General features: G+C 41.1%; 1 protein-coding gene across 14 annotated transcripts in view; it reads left to right on the top strand.

The window, feature by feature from the left end:
- MECOM (MDS1 and EVI1 complex locus) overlaps positions 1 to 25187 on the top strand; it is a 711707-nt gene that overhangs the window by 618611 nt on the left and 67909 nt on the right. For 10 of the 14 annotated variants that reach the window (XM_056808208.1, XM_056808204.1, XM_056808207.1 and 7 more), the window contains exon 3: positions 14085 to 14219. In XM_056808208.1, the coding sequence (XP_056664186.1) occupies positions 14085 to 14219 (135 nt within the window). Of the gene's footprint in view, positions 1 to 9927; positions 11043 to 11215; positions 11340 to 11564; positions 11667 to 12634; positions 12659 to 14084; positions 14220 to 25187 lie in introns of those variants that run through there. The other 4 variants (XM_056808211.1, XM_056808213.1, XM_056808214.1 and 1 more) reach the window with 4 other exon arrangements.

Raw genomic sequence — 25187 nt, 5'->3', positions numbered from 1 at the left:
AAATAAGAGCCAAAAAGAGAGGGAGAGCTATTTATTAATCAATAGTAATTGCTAACATTTAAATAATATTGAAGATTTGTAAAGTACTCTACGTATATATTTTTTGCAGCTATCAAATAAACCAGGGGTGGTGATATGCACTATTCTTATCCCCTTTTTACAAATAAGCAAACTGAGGCTTAGAGAGATAATGTGATTTGCCCAGAGTCAGTGCTGGATGTCTGAGGTCTTCCTGACTCCACATCTAGCCTTCTATTCGTGGTCTGTCTGAAAATAATAGAGGATTTCAGTAAAGAGGGAGATGACTGTGGGCTAGAGGGTTATTTAGGCTAGGACAAGATGAATAGAGGAGGTGTGATGAACGTGGTCGTGGAAGAATGTTTATGGTAGGGGGACATGGAAAGGAAGAGATGAGGAGACAGCAGGGTAAGGGATCTGGATCCATAAAGGCACAAAGGTTGGTTCTAGGTAAAAACCAAAGGAAAACAAGCAAAGAGACAAACAAAACCAACCCTAAACTTTGGCTAGAGCCCAACAGTTGTGGGATCTGGTAGCAAGACATACAGATGGAAAGGGAAATTGAGGTAGAAGGCATTGAACACCAGACTAATAAATTTGTAGTGTGGCACAGGGAGGAGGCGTCAAATGAAAAGGATCTGGCTCTCCTGGGCTACCCCAAGAAGGACCAAAGTGGATAGGAACTGGAAGCCTGGAGGCCAATTAGGGAGTCATTATGGCTGTCCAAGCCTGAGATAGTAGGAGTCTTGCTCCGTCGTGCCATGCACTCCCCTACACGGCTGTTTCTTGCCTGCCTGAACTGCAGGGAGGTCAAAGACAGAAGGAGGCGATGGGAGTCTGAGCTAGATCCAGGATGGAGAGGATTTTAAAAGGAAGATGCACTCAATGAACTAACGTTGATTTGTCAGGCTAGTCTCTTTAAAGGCTAAATTGTTTTGATTTGTGTCTCTCTTACAGTTTGAAGTTAAATATTCACTGATGCGCTGTTGCCCCATTAAAATGTAAGCTCATGGAGGACAGGAGCTATTCCTTTTCTGTCTTTGTATATCCAGTGTTTAGCTCAATGCCTGGTATTTAATACATGTTTGTTAACTGATTAAGCATCTTCTAAGTGCAAAGCCCAGAGGCAGACCATCAGGAAGCTCTGGGTTTGAATCCTACCTCTGACACTGTCCCTGTGACCTTATATGAGTTGTTTGGTGCCCCAGGCAGAAAACCTAGGATTTACCTACAAAGTCACCAAGTGATTGTGGTCTGCCTTTGGGGAAGGGACTTCCTTTGAATAAGAAAATCATAAATCCACTGTTTTTCCCCAATATGTGCAAAGTATTATGCTAGGCTCTGCTGGGAGTATACATACAAATATAGCCTGAGTGCTTAGCACTGATGTCTGGCACATAGTAGGTGCTTAATAAATATTTTTTGTTTGACTGAATGAATGACTAACTAGATCATTCAAGATCATAGGGTTATAGATCGAGAGCTAGAAGAGACCCCAAACACTATCTAGTTCATTTTACAAACAAGGAAACTGAGGCTTAGAAATTTCAGTTGACTTGCCCAAGATCAGAGTAAGGATTTGAATCTGTGACTTTTGACTCCAGAGACAACATTCCCCCTTCTCCTCCTTGCTAGTGTACCACATAAGAGATAGCTTCAGAAACTAAGCCTTGAATGGATGGCCAGGGGGGAGGGAAGAGAATCCGGTGAGTTTAATAATTTGGGGCTGAAAACCAAAGGACATTGAAAGATAACTGGGATTTGGTGTTGCCATTTGCAGACATTGCAAGGGAAACCAAAAAAACCTCGGTAAGTTAGTGTGGTGTCCACAGACGGTCAATAGGACACATCCATCTATAGAATATCATTAAGGAGAAAGCTCTGGGTCACCTCTTGACCCCCAATGGGTACACTTGTAAATGGTACTTTCCTGGGAGGACTTATTTTTTTTTAAATTCTTCTCTTTGCTAAGAGGTCTTTAATCTAAGCTTTAGAGATCCAAAGATAATCATAAGCTTTTAAATTTAGAAGTATTATTGGGGGGGGGCAGTGAGGTGGTTCAATGGATAGAGCCAAGCACAGAGATGGGAGGTCCTGAGTTCAAATCTGATCTCAGACACTTCCTAGCTGTGTGACCCTGGGCAAGTCACTTACCCCCATTGCCCAGCCCTTATCATTCTTCTGTCTAGGTTCTAAGGAAGGAAAAGATATTTTTAAAAAGGGGGAAAAAAAGAAGTACTATCATTAGGCTGTGGAGTACCCCCCTTACTCATTTATAGATGAGTAATTAATTTAGGTACACAGTGGGGCTAGATTCCAAACTGGTGATCTCCAAAGAACCTTCTTTGAGCACCTCCAAAATCCTTTGGAATTCTCTGCTTTCTCTCTTAACGGGAGGGTACTAAGCCCTCTGCCACTCTCTTCTCCAGCTGGTATGGAGTCTTTTCAAGACTTCCTCTTACTGATTGGCAGAGAATGCAGTGTAGATGGGACAGAGGAAGCCCAGCAGCAGGCCAGACAGAGACTGACATCTTTGGGGCTAGCACAGCTTGAAGAAATGAAAACATTTTTCTTAAAATTCTTCTCTTCGCCAGGTCAGGGTGAGGATTAGGACAACAGGCACTGGTGCCGGGAAGGGAAGGCAAGGCAAGGCAGGGGCACCCTTCTATGTCTTTTTACTGTGCTGTTTCCAAAAATGTTTCATATTCTCCTCTTCCCCTTTGTGAATCCACATAGATGTGTGAAAACAATAAATACTGGCTTTTGGCCATGAACTCAAAGCTCTTCCCACCCATAAATACATTGTTTATTTTCCCAACAACCCTATTAGGTTTGTATTATGGAATTTAGATGGAAACAGAGCTGTGGGTGAAATGGCTTGCCCCTAAAGTGCCTAGGCAGGGGTAGAGCCAGGATGAGGTCCCCCTAATCCTTTGGTGTTTCTGCCACCAGACTATGAGGAGGACAAGAACAGAGAAGACACAATGTGATTAAGTGATGCTCCAGGGTCATGTAGTGTTGATGGCTGACCCTGGGACCACTGAACGTGCTCCAAAGAGTAACATATTCAATGACATCCAGAAGAGTTAATTAATCTCATTGAGGGGGGAATTAATCCCAGAAGGAATTTCCTCCATTAATATCAAGGTCCAGATGTGAGAGAGAGAGAGAGAGAGAGAGAGAGAGAGAGAGAGAGAGAGAGAGAGAGAGAGAGAGAGAGAGAGAGAGAGACAGAGAGAGACAGAGAGACAGACAGAGACAGAGAGACAGAGAAAAACAGAGAGAGAGAGAGAGAGAGAGACAGAGAGAGAGAGACAGAGACAGAGACAGAGAGACAGAGAGAGAGAGACAGAGAGACAGAGAAAAACAGAGAGAGAGAGAGAGAGAGAGAGAGAGAGAGAGAGAGAGAGAGAGAGAGAGAGAGAGAGAGAGAGAGAGAGAGAGAGCGAGCAACTAACTGGCTTATAGAAGAGATAGGACAGGCATCCCACTTTAAAAAGCACAGAGGTACCCAACATCCTCAGTTTTAACTGGTGCTCCAAGAATGTGCCTCGAATAGCCAGGCTGATGACATGTTGCCAAGTTGTCGCCTTTTTTTGGTGAAATGTCTACAATTTACTTGCTTTATTTCCTAGGTGTTCCTTTTAATGCAAAGAACTCCACGAACACCCAAACCCACAGCTGTTGGATGGTGGCACTATTTTGGGAGATCTTCTGGATTCTTCCAAAAATCTAATTTTACGTCTTTCATTGATTATTTGAGATTCCGTCAGAACTTTACATTTATGTTTGGTGCTACTCAGCATAATGGCAGAGTCCAAATAATCGAATGAAAAATACTTATAAGTAGCTACTTTAATTGGAGTTTGGAAAACAAACCCAAATGTACTTGGATGGAGAATTGTGACTGATTAATGAGAGCTGTTGTTTCACCAAGGCATTTCATTCTCCTTTTCAAAAACGAATAACTAGTCAATTATTAAGGGGAGAAAATAATTTTTCTCCGGCCTAAATTTACTTCCCAAATACACATTAAAAAGTTTTATTGATGCTTTTTGTCTTTATTTGGCAGTGATTTGGGATCCCCAAATATACAATTGGTAAGAAAGTTGTTCTGCTGCCTTAAAAAAAAATAAAAGATTAAATTGCCTGATTCATAGTGATTACTCCAATATAGTTAATTAAGAAGAAGGGAAGTCACCGATGGATCACTAGGGAAACCTTTATAACAGAGTGTCTATTAAAAGTGATTCCTAGCTGTAGGGTACAATAATGGGGTGCTAATTCTGAAAGCACACAGTGCTGTCCCACAAAGACATCAAGATTTGTAGGAAATCAACCCTCCAGCAGTCCTGGCAAGCCAGACTGACCCCAGCAAATGAAAATAATCAAAAGTAATTAGAAGCGTGCTGGACTACTCCTCGGAGATCTGTGCAGGAGAATAAACATGCCTGCGTCCTCCGAGCCTCTGAAAAGGCCCATGTCTGAGCTGTTAGGTGCCCTGACCTTGTCCACATAAAGATGTGATTTATGAAGTGTAGGGAGCAGCAGCAGGGCTTCTGTCTTCTCCTGGAGAACCAAATTACCGAGGTGGAGATTAACATGCTTTCAGTCGGGCCCATTTCCAGACCAAGGGAAATTTTTTATTTACATTTTTTTTTTACCTTTAATTTCCTCTTCTCCTTTTTAACAGCTTTTTGGCTATGGGGAAAACACACACACACACACACACACACACACACACACACACACACACACACACACACACAAACTGGAGTCCATCAAACTGTGAGGGAGACAGAAGAAATGTCCAGCAATGATGATTTGTATTGATGCTGGAGACTTTTCAGTTCCTTTTTGTTTGTAAATTCATATTGTGTAGGACTGACTCTCTCTCTCTCTCTCTCTCTCTCTCTCTCTCTCTCTCTCTCTCTCTCTCTCTCTCTCTCTCTCTTCCCCCCCCCCCCTTACACTCTTAATCTGATTCACAAAATTCACTGCCAAGGGCAGGATGAATGTTTAATGAAATGCTCCAGTAATTAAAAAAAAAAAATTCTGCCTCACAATGGAGCTGACTTAACTCTTCCATCTTAACTTTATCTTTTTATCACAATGACTAGTCTAGGAAAGAAGAAGACATGAAAAAAAAATAAATAAATAAGAGGACAAGGAGAATAAATTTGAAGCCTTGGGTGTCAGGTAGGAGGAAAAGGGAAAGTGAAAAGACTAGGAGTTTTAGGGAAGAAATACCCTTGAGGAAGCCTATTGCTGGGTGAACTCCTTAGAAAATCTTCTCAGTCCTAAAGGCACTCCTCTATTTTCCCGTCTCCACTCTGGTTAGATGAGATTTGACAAAGCTCCATGATGAACAGTAAAAAGAAGCATTGACTTTTTATAAGGCATCAATATCGCTACACAAAACTAATTTAATTAACCGGCGGTTATTGCACAGGGAAATGCCAATTTCTCAGTTTATTTCATCCTTGTCCTCCTCAAAAAAACTTGTCTGTTTGAGAAGGGATTGAACAGCATCTGGGATGCAAAGGCCCTTTGCTGGAAAAATGTAAAATGCCCTTCTGCATTCTTGAGGAGCCAGCTAAGAAAAAAGTGTTTAAAACAAGTCGGCTAGAGCTCAGTGTGTGTTTAGTCACCTTTAGAAACCTAATGCTGCAGAATTAAGCTAACTCCCCTTTAGGCTGGGGTTATGAAGTGCCTTTCCCTATAAACTAAAAACATAATGTCAGGGTGAATGGGAACATACTTTATTACATTTATGGTACTGAAAACTGCCAGCAAGTTGTCTTAGGTTTAAATATTGTCCTCTGTAGAGTGTTCCAGTGCTGTTTGTCCACAGGAAGCCTATTAAAAGTGGACAGTGCAGTTATTTCATCTGGCTTCGGCTGGGCTGCTTTCCTTTGCTTTAATGATGTGCTGGAATGCACCATGCCCACAGGGTCTCCATTAGGAGAACTTTTACTTCTGGGAGGACCAAGAAGTTAAAGGCTTAAAAGAGGCATCAGCTTACACCCTTGTGGGAATCACTTGAAGACTAGAGCACTAACTTCTTACCCCTTTAACTAATATATTGACTTATTTTAAATAAACAATGGGAAAATGAAGGCAGACCAAGTGGCCTTATTAGAAATCTGGGGGCCTCTCAAAGATCCCCCCGGTTCAGGCAGCTGGGGGGGGGGTGGAGGAAGGAAAGGGCCTGAGGAGGGTTTATGCCCTTTTCAAACCAGGAAGCAAACACATTAACCTCTCCCATCCCACCCCAGCCATCAGCCAAAGAGGGGATCTTTACAACTCCCAGGGAATATATCAGCTCACACTCAAGCTGCAGTCTCTGATCTCATGGCCTCTCAGTTCTGGGATATCTATTCATTGTAAATAAGAATTAACAGAATGATCATCATGCGTTTACAAGGAGAAAAACAAGCGTGGCTTTCGGGAGAATTAAAGAAAAAATTATTCCTTTTTATAAATTATAAAAAAAAAAGAGAGAGATGTCCCCCCCACTTTGAGCATTCCCACAGTCTGTACTTAGCTTGTCCTCATGTTCTTTCCCCTTAATATTTAGATCATCTGCCCTGATACTTGTTTGTGAATTAAAGCTGGTTTGAGATTATAGTAAAACCATTATTTTTAATAGCCCATTTCAAGGGCAGGGCTAAACACTGCAAAGCATGCATGTGACTGATTACTGCTGCTAGACAGCAGCTTTTCTAGATTAATTTGTAACCGGGAACTACCGTAAACAGATTTCACCAGAAATCCCAAGGAATAGAGGGAATTGGTGGTTGTATTTGACTCCTTGTATTTATTTATTGTTTTAGAAACCTCCTAATGAAAAGCAAGCTAACTGGAAAAGAAAGTTGGCCCCCTGGGGAAGGGGAGGAGGAAGAAAGGAAAGGGGAAAAATAACCCCAAACATTTTCCATCTCCTCTCCTTTCTGATGAGCTGAAGTGGTTAATTGGCTCTATATCTCCTCCCTCATCAAATGGGACTCATCAGAATGAGGAGAGACTTCTTTCAACTAAAAAGGGTTGCATCTGCTTCTCTTGGGGTTCCAGACCAAGTCAAAAGAAGGGGATCTTGCTTCCAAGTGCTATTTTTTTAAATCTAGGATTAATCTTCCGATGTGACTTTGGGACAAGACAATTCCCTCTCCTGGCCTGTTTCTCCATCCATAAATTAAGCAGATCAGGGGTCCATAAACCCCTGGATAATAGATGACAGGGAGTCTGTGAACTTGGATGGGAAAAATGTGGCATCTTTATTTTCCCTAACCTTTGGTTACATATTTTATTTTATGTATCTAACAACATTCTGAGAAGGGGTCTAGAGGCTTCCCAAAGCTTCCAAAGGGGTATGTCACTCAAAAAAGGTTAAGGACCTCCCTTCACTGGGTGATGTCAAAGGTTCCTTCCAAATCCCAAACTATGTACAGTTCTATGAAATATGATGTTGATGTGGTAATGAATGCACTGAAAATCTATTAAAGCAGATTAATAGAAGCAATCAGTTAATTAGATGGGAACAGGAAGAGGGAAACCAGTGTGCCATGCTTCCCCTCCTTTGATGGCGACCTCCCGAAATGAAGCCTTTTCTTTCATTCATCCGAGATGGGAAATCCAACTGGCCCCAAACCAATTGAAAAGCCTCCTAGCACCAGATAAATTACTTGTGCCCCTTGCTTGGCCCAGGGATCAGGGAGAGGAGAAGGGCTCTGCTCTGACTGTTGCTTCTTTGGGTTGGCTGGGAGGGAAAGATGCTTAGAAATGATCCCTGCAGGTCTCGCCGCTGGAGAAAGGACGGGGATGCTTTCTAGTAACCAACCCACCAATCAGCCAAACTTAAGGTGAGGAGACGGGGTACGAGCCCACCCCGGTGCATTTTCCCTTCATCTTTGCAGAAGGAGTTCTACTATGGGGGTGTGCAGGGAGAAAAGGGAAGCACTGCCTTCCAGTAAGGCCGCGCCGCAGCGGCAAGAGCAGCAGCCGGGCCCCAGCCTCTGGTTTCTTCTCCACAAGGGCCAGTACCTGGAGGCAGCGAGAGCCTCTCCCTTTGCAGCCCAGGCTACTGCAAGGTCTTCCACGGGCTTCCCTTTAATTCGGGTCACATCGCCATCTACCGGCCTACGTTCGAAACTGCACGCTTAGGGCCCCCTTCTCCAGAACCCCAGGCTTACCCCCTCCATCCCCACGTTAAACCGAATACTAATACTCCTACTCATAAATGGAAGAGGGTGGGAGAAGAAGCTGGAGGTGGGGAAGGACTCTTTAGAATCGTTTCCATGAAATTCTGATTTAGGCAGGCTCTGCTATTGGTACCCCAAACTCTTTTGTTTACCCACCATTTCCTCTTTCAGGTCAGCTTTGTCGAGGGGGGTGGGGGGTAGTGGTGCGGGGGCGGGGAACAGCTATCAGGACCCCTGATCAGGCCGCACCGTCGAAAGCAATCGGTTCCCCAGATTACTTGTATTTAATACACAATGCATCATAAAACAAATCCCTCATCCTGACAGGAAGAAAATAGAACAGCTCATAGCTCGAGCTGGTCCAATTTATGGCTAAATTAAAAAAAAGCCTTCAACAATGGACAAGTTGAGGAAGGGCAGGAAATCAATGGCCAGCAAACCGGGGGCTCTTAGAGGTTCTCAAGCACCAGACTCTCTGGGAATCTCGGACCAGGTTGTAGGTTATTTACAAAGGATTTTTCCTGTCCTACCTACCACTGCTGTGCGATTTTCCCTTGAACAATAGCCATTATCTGAAATAACAGTTCAATGTCACAGATAACTGGCCACTGAAACGAATTAATCACCATCTCTTGTCACTGCCTTTCCCGTCCGCCTCCTTTTTATTATTAATATTTTTTAAATCAACATTTCTGTTTGGAGATATTGTACTCACACACGAAAATATAAGTGGGTGGCCCTTGCAATAAAAGATAAAGTTGAACGTGCTCACCTCTCACCCACTAGGAAAAAAAAAAGATATTTATTGAGTCACTTAATATTTTTTCCCCAGCTTTTCCGCTATTAAGTAAGGCAAGGAAAGAGATGGAATTTGCTACTTGACTGAGTCTTACAAATGAAATTGTGAATTTAAAATTATTTAGCTCTTGCCCGTGGGTTTTTGCTGCACTCTCCAAGTCTACATATAAGTAAACTCAGGGATCTTCTTTCCAATGCTATTGCTTCCAAAGAGATACTTTCCGTGAGATTTCTTTAAATAAAACGTGGCCACATACATTAGAAAAGAACTAGACATAAGATAGCGCTATTCCTCCAAAGTAACAGGCTTATGGAATAAAACACTTAAAAAAATTATACTGAATAGTTTAATTTGACTTAGGAATGTCTATCTATTTTTTACAGTATCAAAGAAAATTGCAAAATTCACCAAATTGTCTTGTCATCCTCCCCAAATAGTTTTGTTTCACGAAAATTGCACGTTAGTTTATGTTTTTCTTTGTAGAAATAATATATCTTAACAATAAATTAATAAGTTGAACATTTCTTCTTGTCCTTAAAAGCAAGAGAGGAAAAAGATACGAAGGAGACTATAGATAAGTGCTTTTGACGCGGACTAAAAACAGCCGGGACCGTGCCAACTCTGCTTTTACTACAATTTAGCCACCCCTATTGCTTCGCCTCTCAGAAATCCTGATTTTCCCTAAGTGAGGATTTTCTGGAGTGTAGCTCTGCCGCCCACAGACTCATCCTCCCCTCCCCCCTCTCTGTACACACCCATCTTCAATCTACACTCACCCTCCCTACTCACACACACCCTCACCATCCCCCTTATTCCCATCTCCCCCCACCCCCACCCCGTCAAGGTATAGCCTTTCCTTTCCCCCACCCTTCTCTTACCACCCTTCCCAGCCCATCCCTATCCCAAACTAACACACACACACACACACACACACTCACTTACTCACTCACTCACACTTGTACTTTTCTGGACATTGAAACAGACGAGATTTCCCTGCGGAAAGAAATCCTTCCAAGATCTCCCTATTGGTTGTTTACCCGGACGAAATCGACATGCTTTTTTTTCCTTTTTTTTTTAAGGGGCAGGGTGCATCCATATTCAGCCGGCCCCTATAGGACTTCTGTCTTGGCGACCTTTTTGTGACCTCTCCCGCCAGAGGAGGCTGCTGTCACTTTAAAAATTAACTGAAAGAGGAGCCTCCGTCTGGCTTCCGATCACTTGGAGCTGGGGGAGATAGCTCCCTGGCTCCCTCTCCCTGGTCTCTTTCTGGATGGCCGAGCAGATCTTCTTTAAAGGGACAGTTCATGAAATAGAATCCCGGGAGGCTGAGCGCGGAGTTGCAAATAGGGGGACGATCCCGTGAGGGTTCTGGATCCGGGGAGAGGGGAAAAAAAACGGGGGGTGTCTCTAAACTCCCTTCTCTCTCGCCTCTCCACTCGACCCCCCCTCCACCTTTTCAAAGGCTCCAGCACCCCCTCCTCCTCCTTCTTCCTGCTCCCCCCCTCTTTTTTTTTTTTTTAACTGGGAGAGAGAGGTGGAAGTTTTAGTGGTTTTCAGATAACTTTCATTACACATCGGGCTGATAAGCGCGAGAGAAAGTGAGAAAAGAGGGAGGTGATGTGAACCAGAAGGAGCTACCCTTAGCAGGGGAGGGGAGGCGAAGAGGAAAAAAAAATTCCCATTTCCCCCCCAACCTCAACCCTAACACCCCTCCCCCCTCCCCAGAAGAGAGGAGAGCAGAGACTTCATTTCGGGTCGTTACAAAAAAAAGATACATTGTTGCCTGATGATAAAGCTACAAGATCTCGTGGTCCTGGCGAGCCGCAGCTCCTAGGGACGAACCAAGTTAGCGGAGAGCCCCATGTGGAAGCTGGGGAGTGATTATTTTAATCGAGAAATGCTGCTCGCCATCGGCTGAAAGATCGGCTGGCCCACAACCTCAGGGCTCATTATTGTTATTATTTTATTCTCTTGTGATTGCCTTTTTTTTTATTGCTGGGAGTTGAGTTCTTAGAAGTGTTAAGGTAAGAGACTTGACTTTCTTATTTAAAAAAAAAAATCTTCCTGGAGTGCATAGTTTGGTAACTTCTGACATTCTTCCCCCTCTCCTCCTCCTCCTCCTCCTCTTTCTCCTCCTCCCCCTTTTCTCTCTCTCTCCCTCCTCCCCTCTTTTCTCTCTTCTTTTCCAACTCTCCCAGTGCAGTGGCTTTCCGCAGCCCCCTGTGCTTATCTACGTTGCTAAGGCTGCCGATTTCCTTGTTCCTCCTTCTGGACACAGTGGTCGACTAGTCTCCGGCAGCCCGGCTGGTCTCTGGGGCAGGGTGGGTTTGTCTGTCTCCCTGTTGCTCCCTGCCTCTGCTTCTCTCTCTCTCCCTCCCTCTCTCCTTCTTCTCTTCCCCCCCTCTCTCTCCCTCCCCCCCAGATCCCTAGCTGTGTGTGTGTGTGTGTGTATGTGTATGTGTGCGCGCGCGTGTGCCTGCATCTGAGAACCCTACAAGGTGTGGCTGCCAACACTCTGAATTCCTGGCACCGACCTTGCTTCTTGAGAGCTCTCTTCGGCCAAGTTCCACCTTCCCAAGTTGCAGCCTTGCACTTCCAAGACGGAATGCTTCTCGAAAAAAGTTACCCTCGGACCCGCGGGCGACATCGTAGGGATTTCCACCCCCCTCCCCACCCGTCTGTCTTCTCCCCCCCTCCCCTTTTCTTGCCTGTGAAGGGGCCTTTCTCTCAAACCTTTCTAAAGGGATTTAAAAATATCCTATCTTTGGAGCATGACAGCTTTCTTAAACACTGAAGTGTGGTGGATGAAATAGCAGCATATTAGTCGCTGCTTTATCATCATCAGCATTATTATTATTTTAAATTCAAAGTTTGCTAGACTCTCAAAGCGTTGGGGAAACCGGTGCCGAGTTTAGCGAGTCAAAAGTTAATCATTCACAGGAGAGGGGGGGAAGTTTCTGGAAAAGTTCAGTCTTAAACCTTGAAGGGGAGAAATTTAGGTTCGGAAAGTCATTTGTAGGGGGAAATGTTCAGAAAAAAAATAATCCCTGTATTGAGCTATTTACAAAGGCGTCCTTTAGAAATGAGCTCAGTTTCTTAATTTGCTGTTGACTCTCAATTGCAATAATGTTAACACGGAATAAAATTACACGTAGGATTTTTATGTGAAGTATATGTAATACCTCTCCCCCCAGTAAAAAAAAAATAAGTGTATGTGTAGAGGGGACAGGGATCGCTTGAAATGGAAGTGGCCTGAATCTTTCTGACTGCAATTAACGACAGTTTTCATCTCTCGGAAAATATAAAATCCTAACTGCTGCTGCATTTCATTTCGTTGACTGGATATTTTTCCTTTGTAAGACACTAATCCATGATTTCTGGGAAAAATGCATAACAAGTGTGAACTAGCCCCTCCTCTCCCAAACAAAAACCTACCCCTAACACAATTTTGGGGACTATTTTCGAATATGCATGGGTGCTGATATTTACATGACACTTGAAAACTTGCTAGAAGCACCCTAAATTACCCTGGTGATTCATTTCACTTGGACTTAAGAAAATAACCTTAAAGGTTGTTGGTTTTGTATTTTTAGCTTTAAAAAATGTAATTTTAGATAGACAAGAGTATACAGAAGAAACTGTAAGTCACTTTTTTCTTTTCTTTTTCTTATTTTAGAGGCAAGAACTAACAAAGTCTTGTGTTTCATATTTTTTTTTGACTACTCATTCATTGCTATTTAATTGTCTTATGGCAAAAGCCTCATTCCCAGTATCTGTTGCCCTTTAAGCCTTGGGGTTTGTCCCCTTGAAGTCTGTGGTGAGTTAATGACTTAGAGCTGCTTTGGGGTGATTACCTGAATTCTATGCAAAACTGCTTTAGGGCTAGATAAATATACTCTAGACTCTAGTTTTAACCTTTTATTGGGACCAGATAAAGCAGATCCCCCCCCCCCCATTCTTTTAATTAATTAATTTGAGACCTAGACTATATTGTTGATAAGAAACTTCCTCAAGTTTGTATTAACTGAATGGTCTACAATGCCAGGATTCATATTCATCCACTCTAAAGGCCAGGGACACTGAAACATTTCCTTTTTTTTTTAAAGTGAAAATAATATATTGCATTTAGCAGATAAAACAGGATGACATGTTTGAATACTTAAGAAAGACAAAAATTTTACTTCGGTTGACTTTATTTTTCTTAGTGCAATCAATATTATTTAGTGTCTAGTATAGGCCAGACCAAAAAAAAAAAAAGTCTGAAGATAAATAATTGTATCCAGTCATATAGTATTAGTAATGTATGATATTTTCAAATAACCCGTTTTCATTTGCTTATAATTTGTATTTGTTTATTATCTGCATAATTGGAACCATTTCTTAGTTTGTGTTAAAATGCTAAATTGCCATGTTTTGCATGAGTGTTTACATGATTTTTCCTCTTTTCTTTTTTTTTTTTAGTTTGGCATAAAACTTCTATTATTAGTCAAATCCTGTAATTTGCTTCAATTAAGAATATGATCTAACTGTTTTGTGATGGAGGAGAGCAGGAGATTAATAACATTTATTCTAAACTTTATTTAATCGAGTCTATTCAAATTACAAGCAATTTGAAAAGCTACATTTCCACGATAAGAATATATGAATCTGAAAAATGGATGTTCTATTTAAGATGCATTATGTTAATGTTTGCTGGTCAATATCACTTGTAATAAAACCAAATTTGTTAGAATTAATTGTTTTAAAGTCATCACCACTTACTCATGCTTAACCAGGGAATCAGGACTTTGGAAAATGGATACAAATTTAATAATGTTTATCAAGTGCTCTGTTTCTTTAAAAAGTCAACATATTGTTACTTTAGATTTATTCCTCCTAGATTCATGCGCATTTAGCCTTACTCACCCCCCCCCCCACCATAAAAGGCTCCCTGGAAGAAACGTACATTTCAATGAAATGTCTAAGTAATTAACCATTTCTTCATTTAGAGATACATGATTTACATTTTCAGCAATGTGCTAGGATGGCAAATGGAAAGATTGATCTCCTCCTCTTCTTCCTCCTAGATATTAGATGAGTTTTGCAATGTGAAATACTACATAGATGCCAGTCAACCAGATGTCGGGAGCTGGCTCAAGTACGTCAAGTTTGCTGGATGCTATGAGCAGCACAACCTTGTTGCATGCCAGATAAATGATCAGGTACGTTGTAAATACTTTTCTGGACTTTGTCTGAGAGCTTTAAGGTACCAGTGAAGCCTGAAGAATAAAACTAACTGGGAGCCACAGTAGACCCTTGTGGCCTGTTGGCTGTTCTCCTGAAGGAGGAAGAATGTAGAGGAGAGAAATGCAGAATCAAACCATTTTGGGGGAGTTGCTTGGAATATTGTTTATGGCTCTGTCAGGAGGATCTCACCTCATTTCTCCTATTCTGTTCTAGTGGGATTGGAACGAGGCATTTAATAATGTCTCATTTGTTGCCGTTTATTTTTTTCCCTCTCCCCCATGATCCCAGAGAGGAACCTACACGAAGCTTTTAGCTAATAGAGGATGGACTGATGAGAAAATTAGTGTTGCTAACAAAGAAACTTTCTATTTGTTCTTTGTGAGAGTAGGAGAGATGGAGATGTGTACAAAATGGCATTTTAACTTTTCATATCATTTTGTTGAAAAAAAAAACGATTGGAGACGTCAATGACATATTTTACTTTTTCTTGAAGTTGAGTTAAAATGGTGTGTGTGTGTGTGTGTGTGTGTGTGTGTGTGTGTGTGTGTGTGTGTGTAGGGGGAGGACAAATGTTCGTCATTCTTAGTTGAATTGGAATGCTTGGTTTTCTTGTGCTTTCAAAAGCTTTGAAGGATTGTATAGGCAGGCTTACTTCAATAGCTATGACTGAAGTAGGGAGCCTGAAAGGCGATCCTCACTTAGTTAAGTTGTTATGAAGGCTGCTGCTTAGTACAGCCAACACTGCACCCCCCTTTCCACTCCCCCCCCCAACCCAGGACCAGGTGGTCTTCCTGTTCATTGGCGATTTATTTAGCCACATTGGTAGGTTAGCCGGTACCCAATGAAGGATCATTTATTGGTTTTAACCCACTGGTTACTCAAAGCGAGTGAGCTTCAGAGATTGTTTAGAAATGGTTACCTGGCCAAATTTGGTTTAAAAACAAAACCAAGCCTGGCGATGGGGAGATATTCTCTGTGGTGTTCCCAGAGAAAGTCATTAAGTAACAATGACATGCTACATTTTAATAGAGTCTAAACCTGTATTTGAAGCATCATTGAGGAACTCATGCATTGGGAGTTCCATTTCATTAGCTATTGGGTGGTTTTCTGATGTCGACTCCCTGGGGGTAGGAACTGAAATGTAAATCAAATAAAAATGAGATTTCTTCCAAACGAACATCAATTTAAAGAGTCACTGTAGTTCCATGAATATCTTTCTGATGTAAAAAAATTTTTTAGAAGGCACTATTAGGAAACTGAAACAGTGTCACTCTAGGTTGTGTGGGAATAGAAAGCTCACTGAGTCAGTAATATAATTAATATCATCATCAACAGATAGTCACTGGATGGCTACTTTATAGGTAAAGGTGATGGGTTTGTCATTGGGAAAATTTCTTTTAAAAAAGAAATTGAGGACTTGTGCTATCCTTACTTAAATTAATGAATTCAAAAGGCATTTGAATAATGAAATAATAAAATTTGTGGCACTCTATTTGCTGATCATAGAAAACAGTCTTCGAACACGAGTGTCCTCAGAATTACTATCACCTACCTCAGAGCACAAAAGTCTTGGCACATATTTTTTTCCTTTAAAAAAAAATAGATATTTCTCCATGCCCAGATTTTGTCTCAAAAGCTAAGCTGTTGCTCTGGTTTATTTAATTCATTAGGGATTTGGAAGGAGGAGTGGAGGGTAGTATCTCCTGATCCCCAATTATTAGCCACATTGTCACTGTCTTGATAATGTTGCGATTTGATTATTGACACTCTTGGAAGGGCATCTTTGAAAGTCTACGATTGTCAGCAGAAAAGTCCCAGTTCTGACAACAATGAATACTTTCTGCCTGCGTTCTGAGATGGTGTGCAGGGTGAAATGCTTCATCAGGAAAAGATAAAAACCCCCTTTTAGATGGGCTTCCTTCAGATCCTACAGCGAATATTCCTGAAAGTGCTTCTCTTTTAACTCCTGCCTTTAGCCGGGGCCAGAGCTTTGCAGGGCAACAGAATGTATATCAAGTGACCTAATTGTAAAGTTGACATTACATGGTCCAGTAAGTGTATCCATAAACAACAAAAGCAGATGTGCGGGTCGCCCCTCACCCCCCACGCACACATGTACAGGCAGTCACATCTGGTTAGCTTTACAGCATGGTGAGTGTGCACGAATGTCTCTCTCTCTCTCTCCCTCTCTCTGTCTGTCTGTCTGTCTGTCTGTCTGTCTCTCTCTCTGTCTGTCTCTCTGTCTGTCTCTCTGTCTGTCTGTCTGTGAAAGCCTGTGGCAGGGATGGGAGGATAAAAGGGCCGAGTCTTTGGGCTTGGGCTCTCCCATGGCCAGGGCTTCACTCTCTTCTCCGAGAGGAGGACTAGGACCTGCCAACTGGTGAATAAGTGCAGCTCATCACCTGATGTACATCCCCATTGTGTGTGCGATATTATTTACCACTGAGGCATGGCCAGAGACACTTGATCAGGAGGGGTTGTTAACCACTAATTACTTTAACTCACCTGTAAAACTCCCAAGCAAACATAGCCCTTTCCCTGAAATGGGAAAGATTATTTGTCTGTACTCTGATCCTTCGATTGAACATGGGAGCCTGAAAGACAGGTATGAACCCTAGACTTCTAAAGGCAGGATTTCCAGAGCAGTCTGGAGCTCTCAACTATAATTTAGTCAGTGTGTTAAGTGAGACATTTAACAAAGAAAGGAAAAAAAAAACACTTAAAAAACAAAGTATCTCAGATTTTTTTTTTTTTTTGGTGGGGAGGGGGCAGATGGAGCAGGAGACTTGCTGCCCCTTCAATCCCTACCCTCTTTCCTTGCAGCCCTTTTATTCTTATGTTTGAGATCACATTTCCATAATTTGGATTCATTTTTGTAAAGTCGAGGAGTTCTTTAAAATCCTACAAATGAGCTTGCTGAGATAAACAACTCGATAAGAGCAGAATAAAGTCAAAACATGTATGTTGGCGATAACTCCCATTTAATTTGATTGGGGGTGGAGATGTTTTTAAAGGCAGGGTGACCCCCCCCCCCCTTTTGGTTGTTATTTTCAAATAGAGCGAATATAGGATTTCTTCACATCACGTTATCTTTCTGGCTGTCTCAGAAGTACAAAGCCTATACAATTAACTGGAGAATTACATTCCATAAGTAGTTCATTTCAGAGGGGTTTATTTCCTCAATGCCCATTGGGCTGCTAAAAGTCTTGTCACCAGTATTTGATTTTTTTTTAACCTAGCAAATGTGAATTTTCTGGCTGCTTTGTTTTTTAATTCTGCTCACATGAAAGGTTCCGGTTGATTATTTTAGAACTCTGTTTGATTTGGTTTTTTAACAATATTGGAGTAATGTTTTTAGAGTTAGAAATACTGAAAGTGTTGGTATCACCCAACTAAGCCATAATTTCTAGGAAAGAACAGATTTTGACTGATAGCCTTATTCTCCACTGAAAATATAGTAATAACAGCGGTAATTCATCTTTTAAAAAGAAGGCCACGTCATATACTCGGGTAAATTGAGACCACAATCATACTCATGCTATAAAATACTAGACTTTTTTTTGTAGTCAGTATTGTTTATCCTCAAAGTACTCATTTTAGTTTAAAATTTTCTCTAGTTTATGAGGAATTACAGAGCTGCTAAAACCATGGTTTTTAATTCTCAGAATTCCCCCATCCCCAAAGGATTGATTTTTCCAAGATACATATTGTTTTGGTTATTAATTGTCAGACAACGTTCAATGCTCCCAGATGTCCTAGCCAGGATTGGAGAAATGTAAAATGTGGAGGAGGTCAAAGAGGCAATCTAATAATAATAATTAATAATAATAGTTAATATTTATCTAGCCTGTCAGGGTTTATCCATTTCTATGCATTTAGCTTCCCATTTTACCTATCCTTCCAGCAACCTTAGAAAGTAGGTACTTTTTATTATTCCCATTTTACAGATGAGAAAACTGAGGCAGGTAGAGCTGAATCAACTTGTCCAGGGTCACATGGCTAATGAGTGTCTGAGGTTGGATTTAAACTCAAAACTTTCTGACTCTTTCTGAAAACTCCTTTCAGCCTTCAGCTATGTGACAACTGACAGTTCAGATAAAGGGGGGAAAGTGATTAGTTTATTATTCAGAAATTGGGTCTCCATGATGTTCAGAAAGATTCAACTCTTCTGGATCATTTACCAAGAAATTAAAATTTTACAAATGTGTATTTATCTGTGTACCATTAATTTTCTTTTTAGTAGAATGTAAGCTCCTTAAAGACAGGAACTTTCTTTTGTTAATCTTTCTCTCTGAATGCTCAGGACCTGCCCATATTAAGAAATCAATTGGCATTTTAAAGATGGAATTTTTCTACTTTTCATCTGGATAGTTTTGTATGACTTTGAGATCAATGCTTTAAATCTTTGCAAATCTGACTTTGTCTTAAAGATCGATGATACTGGTTTTGGAGTTTTGGTCTTGTTGCTTTCTGTTGGTATGAATTTGGGCTAGCCACTTAGCAACCAAGAGACAGACATGATTTGTTAAGCCAGTTACTATGCTAAGTTTGCAGTATAAAATCAAAAGGAAAAAAAAAGGCTCCTGCCCTCAAGAGACTTCTATTCTATTGAGGGAGATATTGGTAAGTAATTAGGTATATAAACAACTTATATAGAAGAGATGGAAAGTAATCTCAGGGTAGGAAAATAGTAACAGTTGTGAGACTGGGAAAGTCCTCTTAATTACCCAGTGCCTCAGCTTTCTGATCTATAAAATTAGGGGAGTGGAATGGCCTCTGAAGTTGCTTATAATTCTTGATCTATGTATGAACCCCCCCCTACTTTTGCTACTCACTGGCCCTTGGGTATGGGGGCTTTACAGACTCTCATTTCTTTTTCCCCATTGGAGAACTTTTATACTCTTCAGCTAGAGAGAAGACAATGCTCTGGGGACTTAAAAAACAAGGATTCTCACTCTTCTGCCTTAGAACCAATACACAGTATTGATTCCAAGACGGAAGGTAAAGGTTTAAAAAAAAATCAGGGTTCAAACCCAGAATGTCTCCAGTTCTCCTCTTCCAGGAGACAAAATTTGTCTTTCATATTGTTAAGTAAATTAAGGCAGTAAATATTTATTATTCACCTACTCTGTGCCAGTCACTGTGCTAAATACTGGGGATGGAAGAAAGGTAAATTAAGTCAGTAAATATTATTATTCACCTACTCTGTGCCAATCACTGTGCTAAATACTGGGGATGGAAGAAAGGTAAATTAAGTCAGTAAATATTTATTATTCATCTACTCTGTGCCAGTCACTGTGCTAAATACTGGGGATGGAAGAAAGGTAAATTAAGGCAGTAAATATTTATTATTCACCTACTCTGTGCCAATCACTGTGCTAAATACTGGGGATGGAAGAAAGGTAAATCAAGGCAGTAAATATTTATTATTCATCTACTCTGTGCCAATCACTGTGCTAAATACTGGGGATGGAAGAAAGGTAAATCAAGGCAGTAAATATTTATTATTCATCTACTCTGTGCCAGTCACTGTGCTAAATACTGGGGATGGAAGAAAGGTAAATTAAGTCAGTAAATACTTATTATTCACCTACTCTGTGCCAGTCACTGTGCTAGATACTGGGGATGGAAGAAAGGTAAATTAAGTCAGTAAATATTATTATTCACCTACTCTGTGCCAGTCACTGTGCTAAATACTGGGGATGGAAGAAAGGTAAATTAAATCAGTAAATACTTAATATTCACCTACTCTGTGCCAGTCACTGTGCTAAATACTGGGGATGGAAGAAAGGTAAATTAAATCAGTAAATACTTAATATTCACCTACTCTGTGCCAGTCACTGTGCTAAATACTGGGGATGGAAGAAAGGTAAATTAAATCAGTAAATACTTAATATTCACCTACTCTGTGCCAGTCACTGTGCTAAATACTGGGGATGGAAGAAAGGTAAATATGGGGTAGTTGCTACCCTCAAGGAGTTCACAGTCTAATGGGGAAGACAGTAAGTTAACAACTAGGTCCAAGCAGATAAACTGGAGATAATCAACAAGGAAAGATTTGTGAATAATGGATTTGAATTTTTATTTTCGCCTGAAACAAGCCTGAAGGCTTGGTCTTAATTAATTTCCACTCTCTAGGGCTGACTTGGGCAGTATTTAATAGGATGATTTCTGAGTTTGTTTTCTGGAATCTCACTGGACTTCCATCCGTATGCTCCACGTTAGAAAGGAAGCACACTTGAATTCAACACCCGGCTTGTCCCAACACAGCCTGTGCCTTGAAGACAGTTTTCAGAAACCCAAGCTGTTTGCAAATCTTGCCATTTAGAGGGTGATAAGTCCTTCTCCCTCTCTTTGTATTTTTCAGCAGACTCTTGACAGCTGCTATTCAGTCAGCACAATGAGATAAGTAGGCTGTCCGTTCTGCCTAAAAAGAAATTTGTTGATGAGAGATTATCTAATACGAGATGTATATTTTTGGGCAGTAATATATAGCATAATGGATGCCCCCAGAGAGAAAGCAAGGTTGTAATTCACTCAGTGGATTCTGCCAGCTCCCTTGTGGTTTATGAATGGCAGCGAGATCCTGTCGAAGATTCAGTTTGGAACAGGCATTATTCAAGTTGGTGATTTACCTTATAAACTTTTAACTGCTTCCGGGACTGTCCTGGCTAGATTGGCAGCCTCACTTTCCCTGGCCTCCTAAGACCATGTCAATTAGCTGGGTTCTTTTGGATTGCTGTAACCCTAGATCTGTATTATTACTGTAAGCTGATTACGGGCTCAATTATCAGGTTATTTTCTTTGGCTTTTTAGTGAAATATTCTGCTTTTCTACATATTTTAATAAATGCAATTTGGTTGAACAAGCTGTGCAGGTTTAGTCCTCTGTGAATGGGAGATAGAAGTTTGTAGCCTTTTTTTTTCTTCTTCTTTTCTTTTTCAAAATGCTTTTAGAGGCATTTGCTTTTCAGAACCCTGTCAGATTATTTATAAAGTTACTCTTCCTTAATGTCTTTATTCCGTGCCTGTTTTGTACGAGCTTGTTTGATGTCAAAATTATTATTAGTTTTGGACATTTGGTTTTCTTGGCTTTTAAAGCAAGTTCCACTTTTATACCAGAGTTACACTTTGCTAACGATGGATGCCAGTTGGCAGGGCTGAAGGACTGGCCTTCATGCTGGCTGCCCGGTCTCATTTTTTTTGGGGGGGGGGACCATCTTCTACTCATCTTCACTTGAAGATGATTCTTTCCCAGAACTGGTTAAAGAAACAATCCATCAGCCAAAAGGAGGTCCCTAACAACTCACCCCAGAAATACTGGCCTTTTGGGGTATACTGGCAGGGTGGGGGGACTGCTCACCCACAGTGGGGGGCTGGCATCTTTTTGTAGAGACCTAGCCCAGGATGGCTGAAGGGAAGGGCTACTCTTTTGTCAAAGAGGTGAAAGTCCTCTTCTTTCTGGCTGAAGTAATTTAGAGAACAGCCTTTCCCATGCTGGATTCCCAATAACCTAGTTATTTTTGTTGTGACTATTTTGGGTCAGGATCCTTGCCTCCTTCAGGATGAGGAAGCCCCAGTGAGACAGCTCCTTTCACAAGAGATGATCAGCAGTTATTCCTCCACTTAGACTCTTAGCTTAGTGATTTTTCTCAGGGCCATAAAGGCAAGACTGTATCAGAAGCAGTACTGGAGTGTTGGTTGTCCTGTCTCTGTAGCTGCTTCCGACCAGATTATATAATTCTTCTTTTTAAAAAGCAGACTTGTGATTTGGCTGATCTAGGAGACTTCCATGGGGAAACTCCTCCTTTTCCATTTCCTTGGTCACTTAGAGTCATAAGGAGATGCCCAGGGCACTAAGGAGTTAAATAATTTGGACCCCGATTATTCTAGAGGAAGTATGCCCTCCATCCATTGCGCCATCTTGCCTTCCTAGCAGAAGCGACTATTTAAAGCATACAGCTGGCGAGGTAGGCTGTATTGCTATGATTATCCCCATTTTACAGATGAAAGGGCACATGCTAAGAGATTGTTATTTGCCCAGAGTGGTGGGATTGGAGCTGAGTTCTTCCTCCTGCCAAAGCTAGCACCATCCAGTACTCTCCCCAGATGCTCAGTCTTCCACCATTAAATGATACAACCCATTCTGTGATGGCATCCAGAGGAGACTAATCAGAATATATTTTAAGAAAGTGACCATTTTGGCCAGGTGAAATGGGAAAAGCCAAACAAAACATGCCATTGGAGTTAGAAGTTCAAATCTTGGCTCAGATTCATTATCTGTGTGACAATGAACAAATGATTTCACTTTCCCCAGTTTAGTTTCCTTATTTGTAAAATGAGAGAGGTTGGGCTGGATTCCATTCCTAAAGCCCTTTCTCTGGGCAGGACTGAATAGTTGGGGAGGGTGGGATACAGAGACAGAAATTATCCAGCACCTGCCCTCCAGCAGCTTCTATTTTAGAGACACTCTACACAAGTACTCTGGTCATTGTCCACCTCAAGAAAGCCTAGGGCAAAGATTCTAATATTTTGTTTGTCCTGAACCCCTCCTTCCCCCGTTTTGGCAATCTGATAACGCTTTTGGACCTTTTCTCAGAGTAAAGTTTTTAAATAATTGAAGGAAATATCAATTTCAGGGAGAGGTTAGTTTAATTTATTTTACCCATTCAAGTTCATAAAATCCCTGAAATCTATCCACAGATCCCAAGTCAATTGGGTATTGAATTTTCATTCATTTCTGACATATAGAATATGGATGTGCTTCCAATATATTTAATAAGGACAGCTAGCAATTTGGAATTTTCATTCATTTCTAACATATAGATACATACGTGCTTCCAATATATTGAATAAGGACAGCAAGCAATTTGGAATTTTCATTCATTTCTAACATATAGATACATACGTGCTTCCAATATATTTAATAAGGACAGCTAGCAATTTGGAATTTTCATTCATTTCTAAAATATAGGATACATACGTGCTTCCAATATATTTAATAAGGACAGCTAGCAATTTGGAATTTTCATTCATTTCTAACATATAGGATACATACGTGCTTCCAATATATTTAATAAGGACAGCTAGCAATTTGGAATTTTCATTCATTTCTAAAATATAGGATACATACGTGCTTCCAATATATTTAATAAGGACAGCTAGCAATTTGGAATTTTCATTCATTTCTAACATATAGATACATACGTGCTTCCAATATATTGAATAATGGTAGCTAGCATTTTTGTTGCTGTTCTGTCCTTTTCAGTCATGTATGCCTCTTGGAACATACTCGAGGGTTTTTTTTTTGGCAAGGATACTGGACTGGTTGACCACTGCCTTCTCCAGATCATTTTCCATATCAGGAAACTGAGGCAAACAGGGTAGAGTGACTTGCCCAGGGTCACACAGCCATTGTAGATTTGAACTTGGATCTTCTTGTCTCCAAGTCCAGAGAGCTCTGCCCAAGGTCCCCTCATTATCTCAGAAATGCCAAGTTTGAAAGTCCAAGTGAGACAGGCTATATTTTGAGTCTAGTGAAGAACCCCAGAAGACATTTAGGGTCTTCCCACATAGAAGAGAGTCATTTTCAAAGTAACGTATGACATTTCATTTGTGCTTTTGCCTGGTCAGCAGGGATGGTGCCAAGGAAGCGAGCTGGCCAGCCACTCTGACTGGAAACAGGATAGTCTGGGAAGGGTTTCTGGATTCTGTGCAGAAAAGGAAAAGGAGCTTCGGGGGTCACAGGCAATTGGAATGTTTCAAAGGTCCCGGGATGGGTGAATCGCAGAGGATGCCTTTGAATGAATATGTCCAGAGCGGGTTTGAGCACGATTTGAGTGTCGCTGTATTTCCACGTTGCACTTTTGACACGAGTGATTCCCCTGGTACGTGTCTCTTGTTTGTCCAGCATTCGATGATTTCCCCACATTTAGCTGGCTGGTAGGGAATTAACACTTGCCTTTGAGGGTGGAAACCTAGACCCAAGTCCCAGCTCTGACACTGGCTAGGAGACCCTGGGAAAGTCACTTCACGAACATCAGCCTCAGTTTCTTCATCTGTAAAAAAGATGTAATAAAATATTCATCTCTTGGGGATAAGGATAGAGAGGAGTGAAACTTAAGTTGTAAAAGATGTTATGACAGTGATATAGAACTTTAGGGTTTTCAAAATCTACAGAAATTATTTTATTTCATCTTAATAATAACCTTGGAAACTGTTATGGCCATTTTATTCTTATTCATTTAATTTTTTTTTTAATCTTTTACCTTCCGTCTTAGAATCACTACTGTGTATTGGTTCCAAGGCAAAAGAGTGGTAAGGGCGAGGCAAGGGGGATGGAGTGATTTGTCCAGACTCATACACAGTAGTGATTCTAAGACGGAAGGTAAAAGATTAAAAAAAAAAATTAAATGAATAAGAATAAAATGGCCATAACAGTTTCCAAGGTTATTATCAAGATGAAATAAAATCATTTCTGTAGAAGTGTCTGAGAGTAGATTTGCATTATGCCCATTTTAGAGATGAGAAAACTGAGGCTCAGTGAGGGTGACTTGCCCAGGGAGTGCAGCCAGCCAGTGTCTGAGATAGGATTTGAACTCCACATTGCCTCTCCTTGTATACATGATGATGGATAGAAAAGGGAAAAACATATTCCATAACCCTCTTCCATTCCCCTCTCCTCCGCCTCTCTCCCTTCCCTAGCTATTTTAAGGGGTCGCCACTTTCTAAGTTCCAGTTATTCCATGATGGTATTAAGTCCCTGTCATTTTGCACTCAGAGGAGTTCAGAATATTATCCTCAAGTGGCAACACTGAGTGCCAGAATTTGGCTTCTGTACTTAAAAAAAAAAATCTGCTTTTTATCGATAACTTTTCTTTCCAAAGAAATCCCTCCCATCCCCACAGCATCATCCCCTAGCAATAAAGCACAAGAAAGAGGAAA

Source organism: Monodelphis domestica, chromosome 8, assembly GCF_027887165.1.
Source record: "Monodelphis domestica isolate mMonDom1 chromosome 8, mMonDom1.pri, whole genome shotgun sequence".
NCBI classification, from domain to species: Eukaryota; Metazoa; Chordata; class Mammalia; order Didelphimorphia; family Didelphidae; genus Monodelphis; species Monodelphis domestica.
Note: the sequence above shows the minus strand (reverse complement) of the source record. Positions and strands in the feature narration are given on the sequence as shown.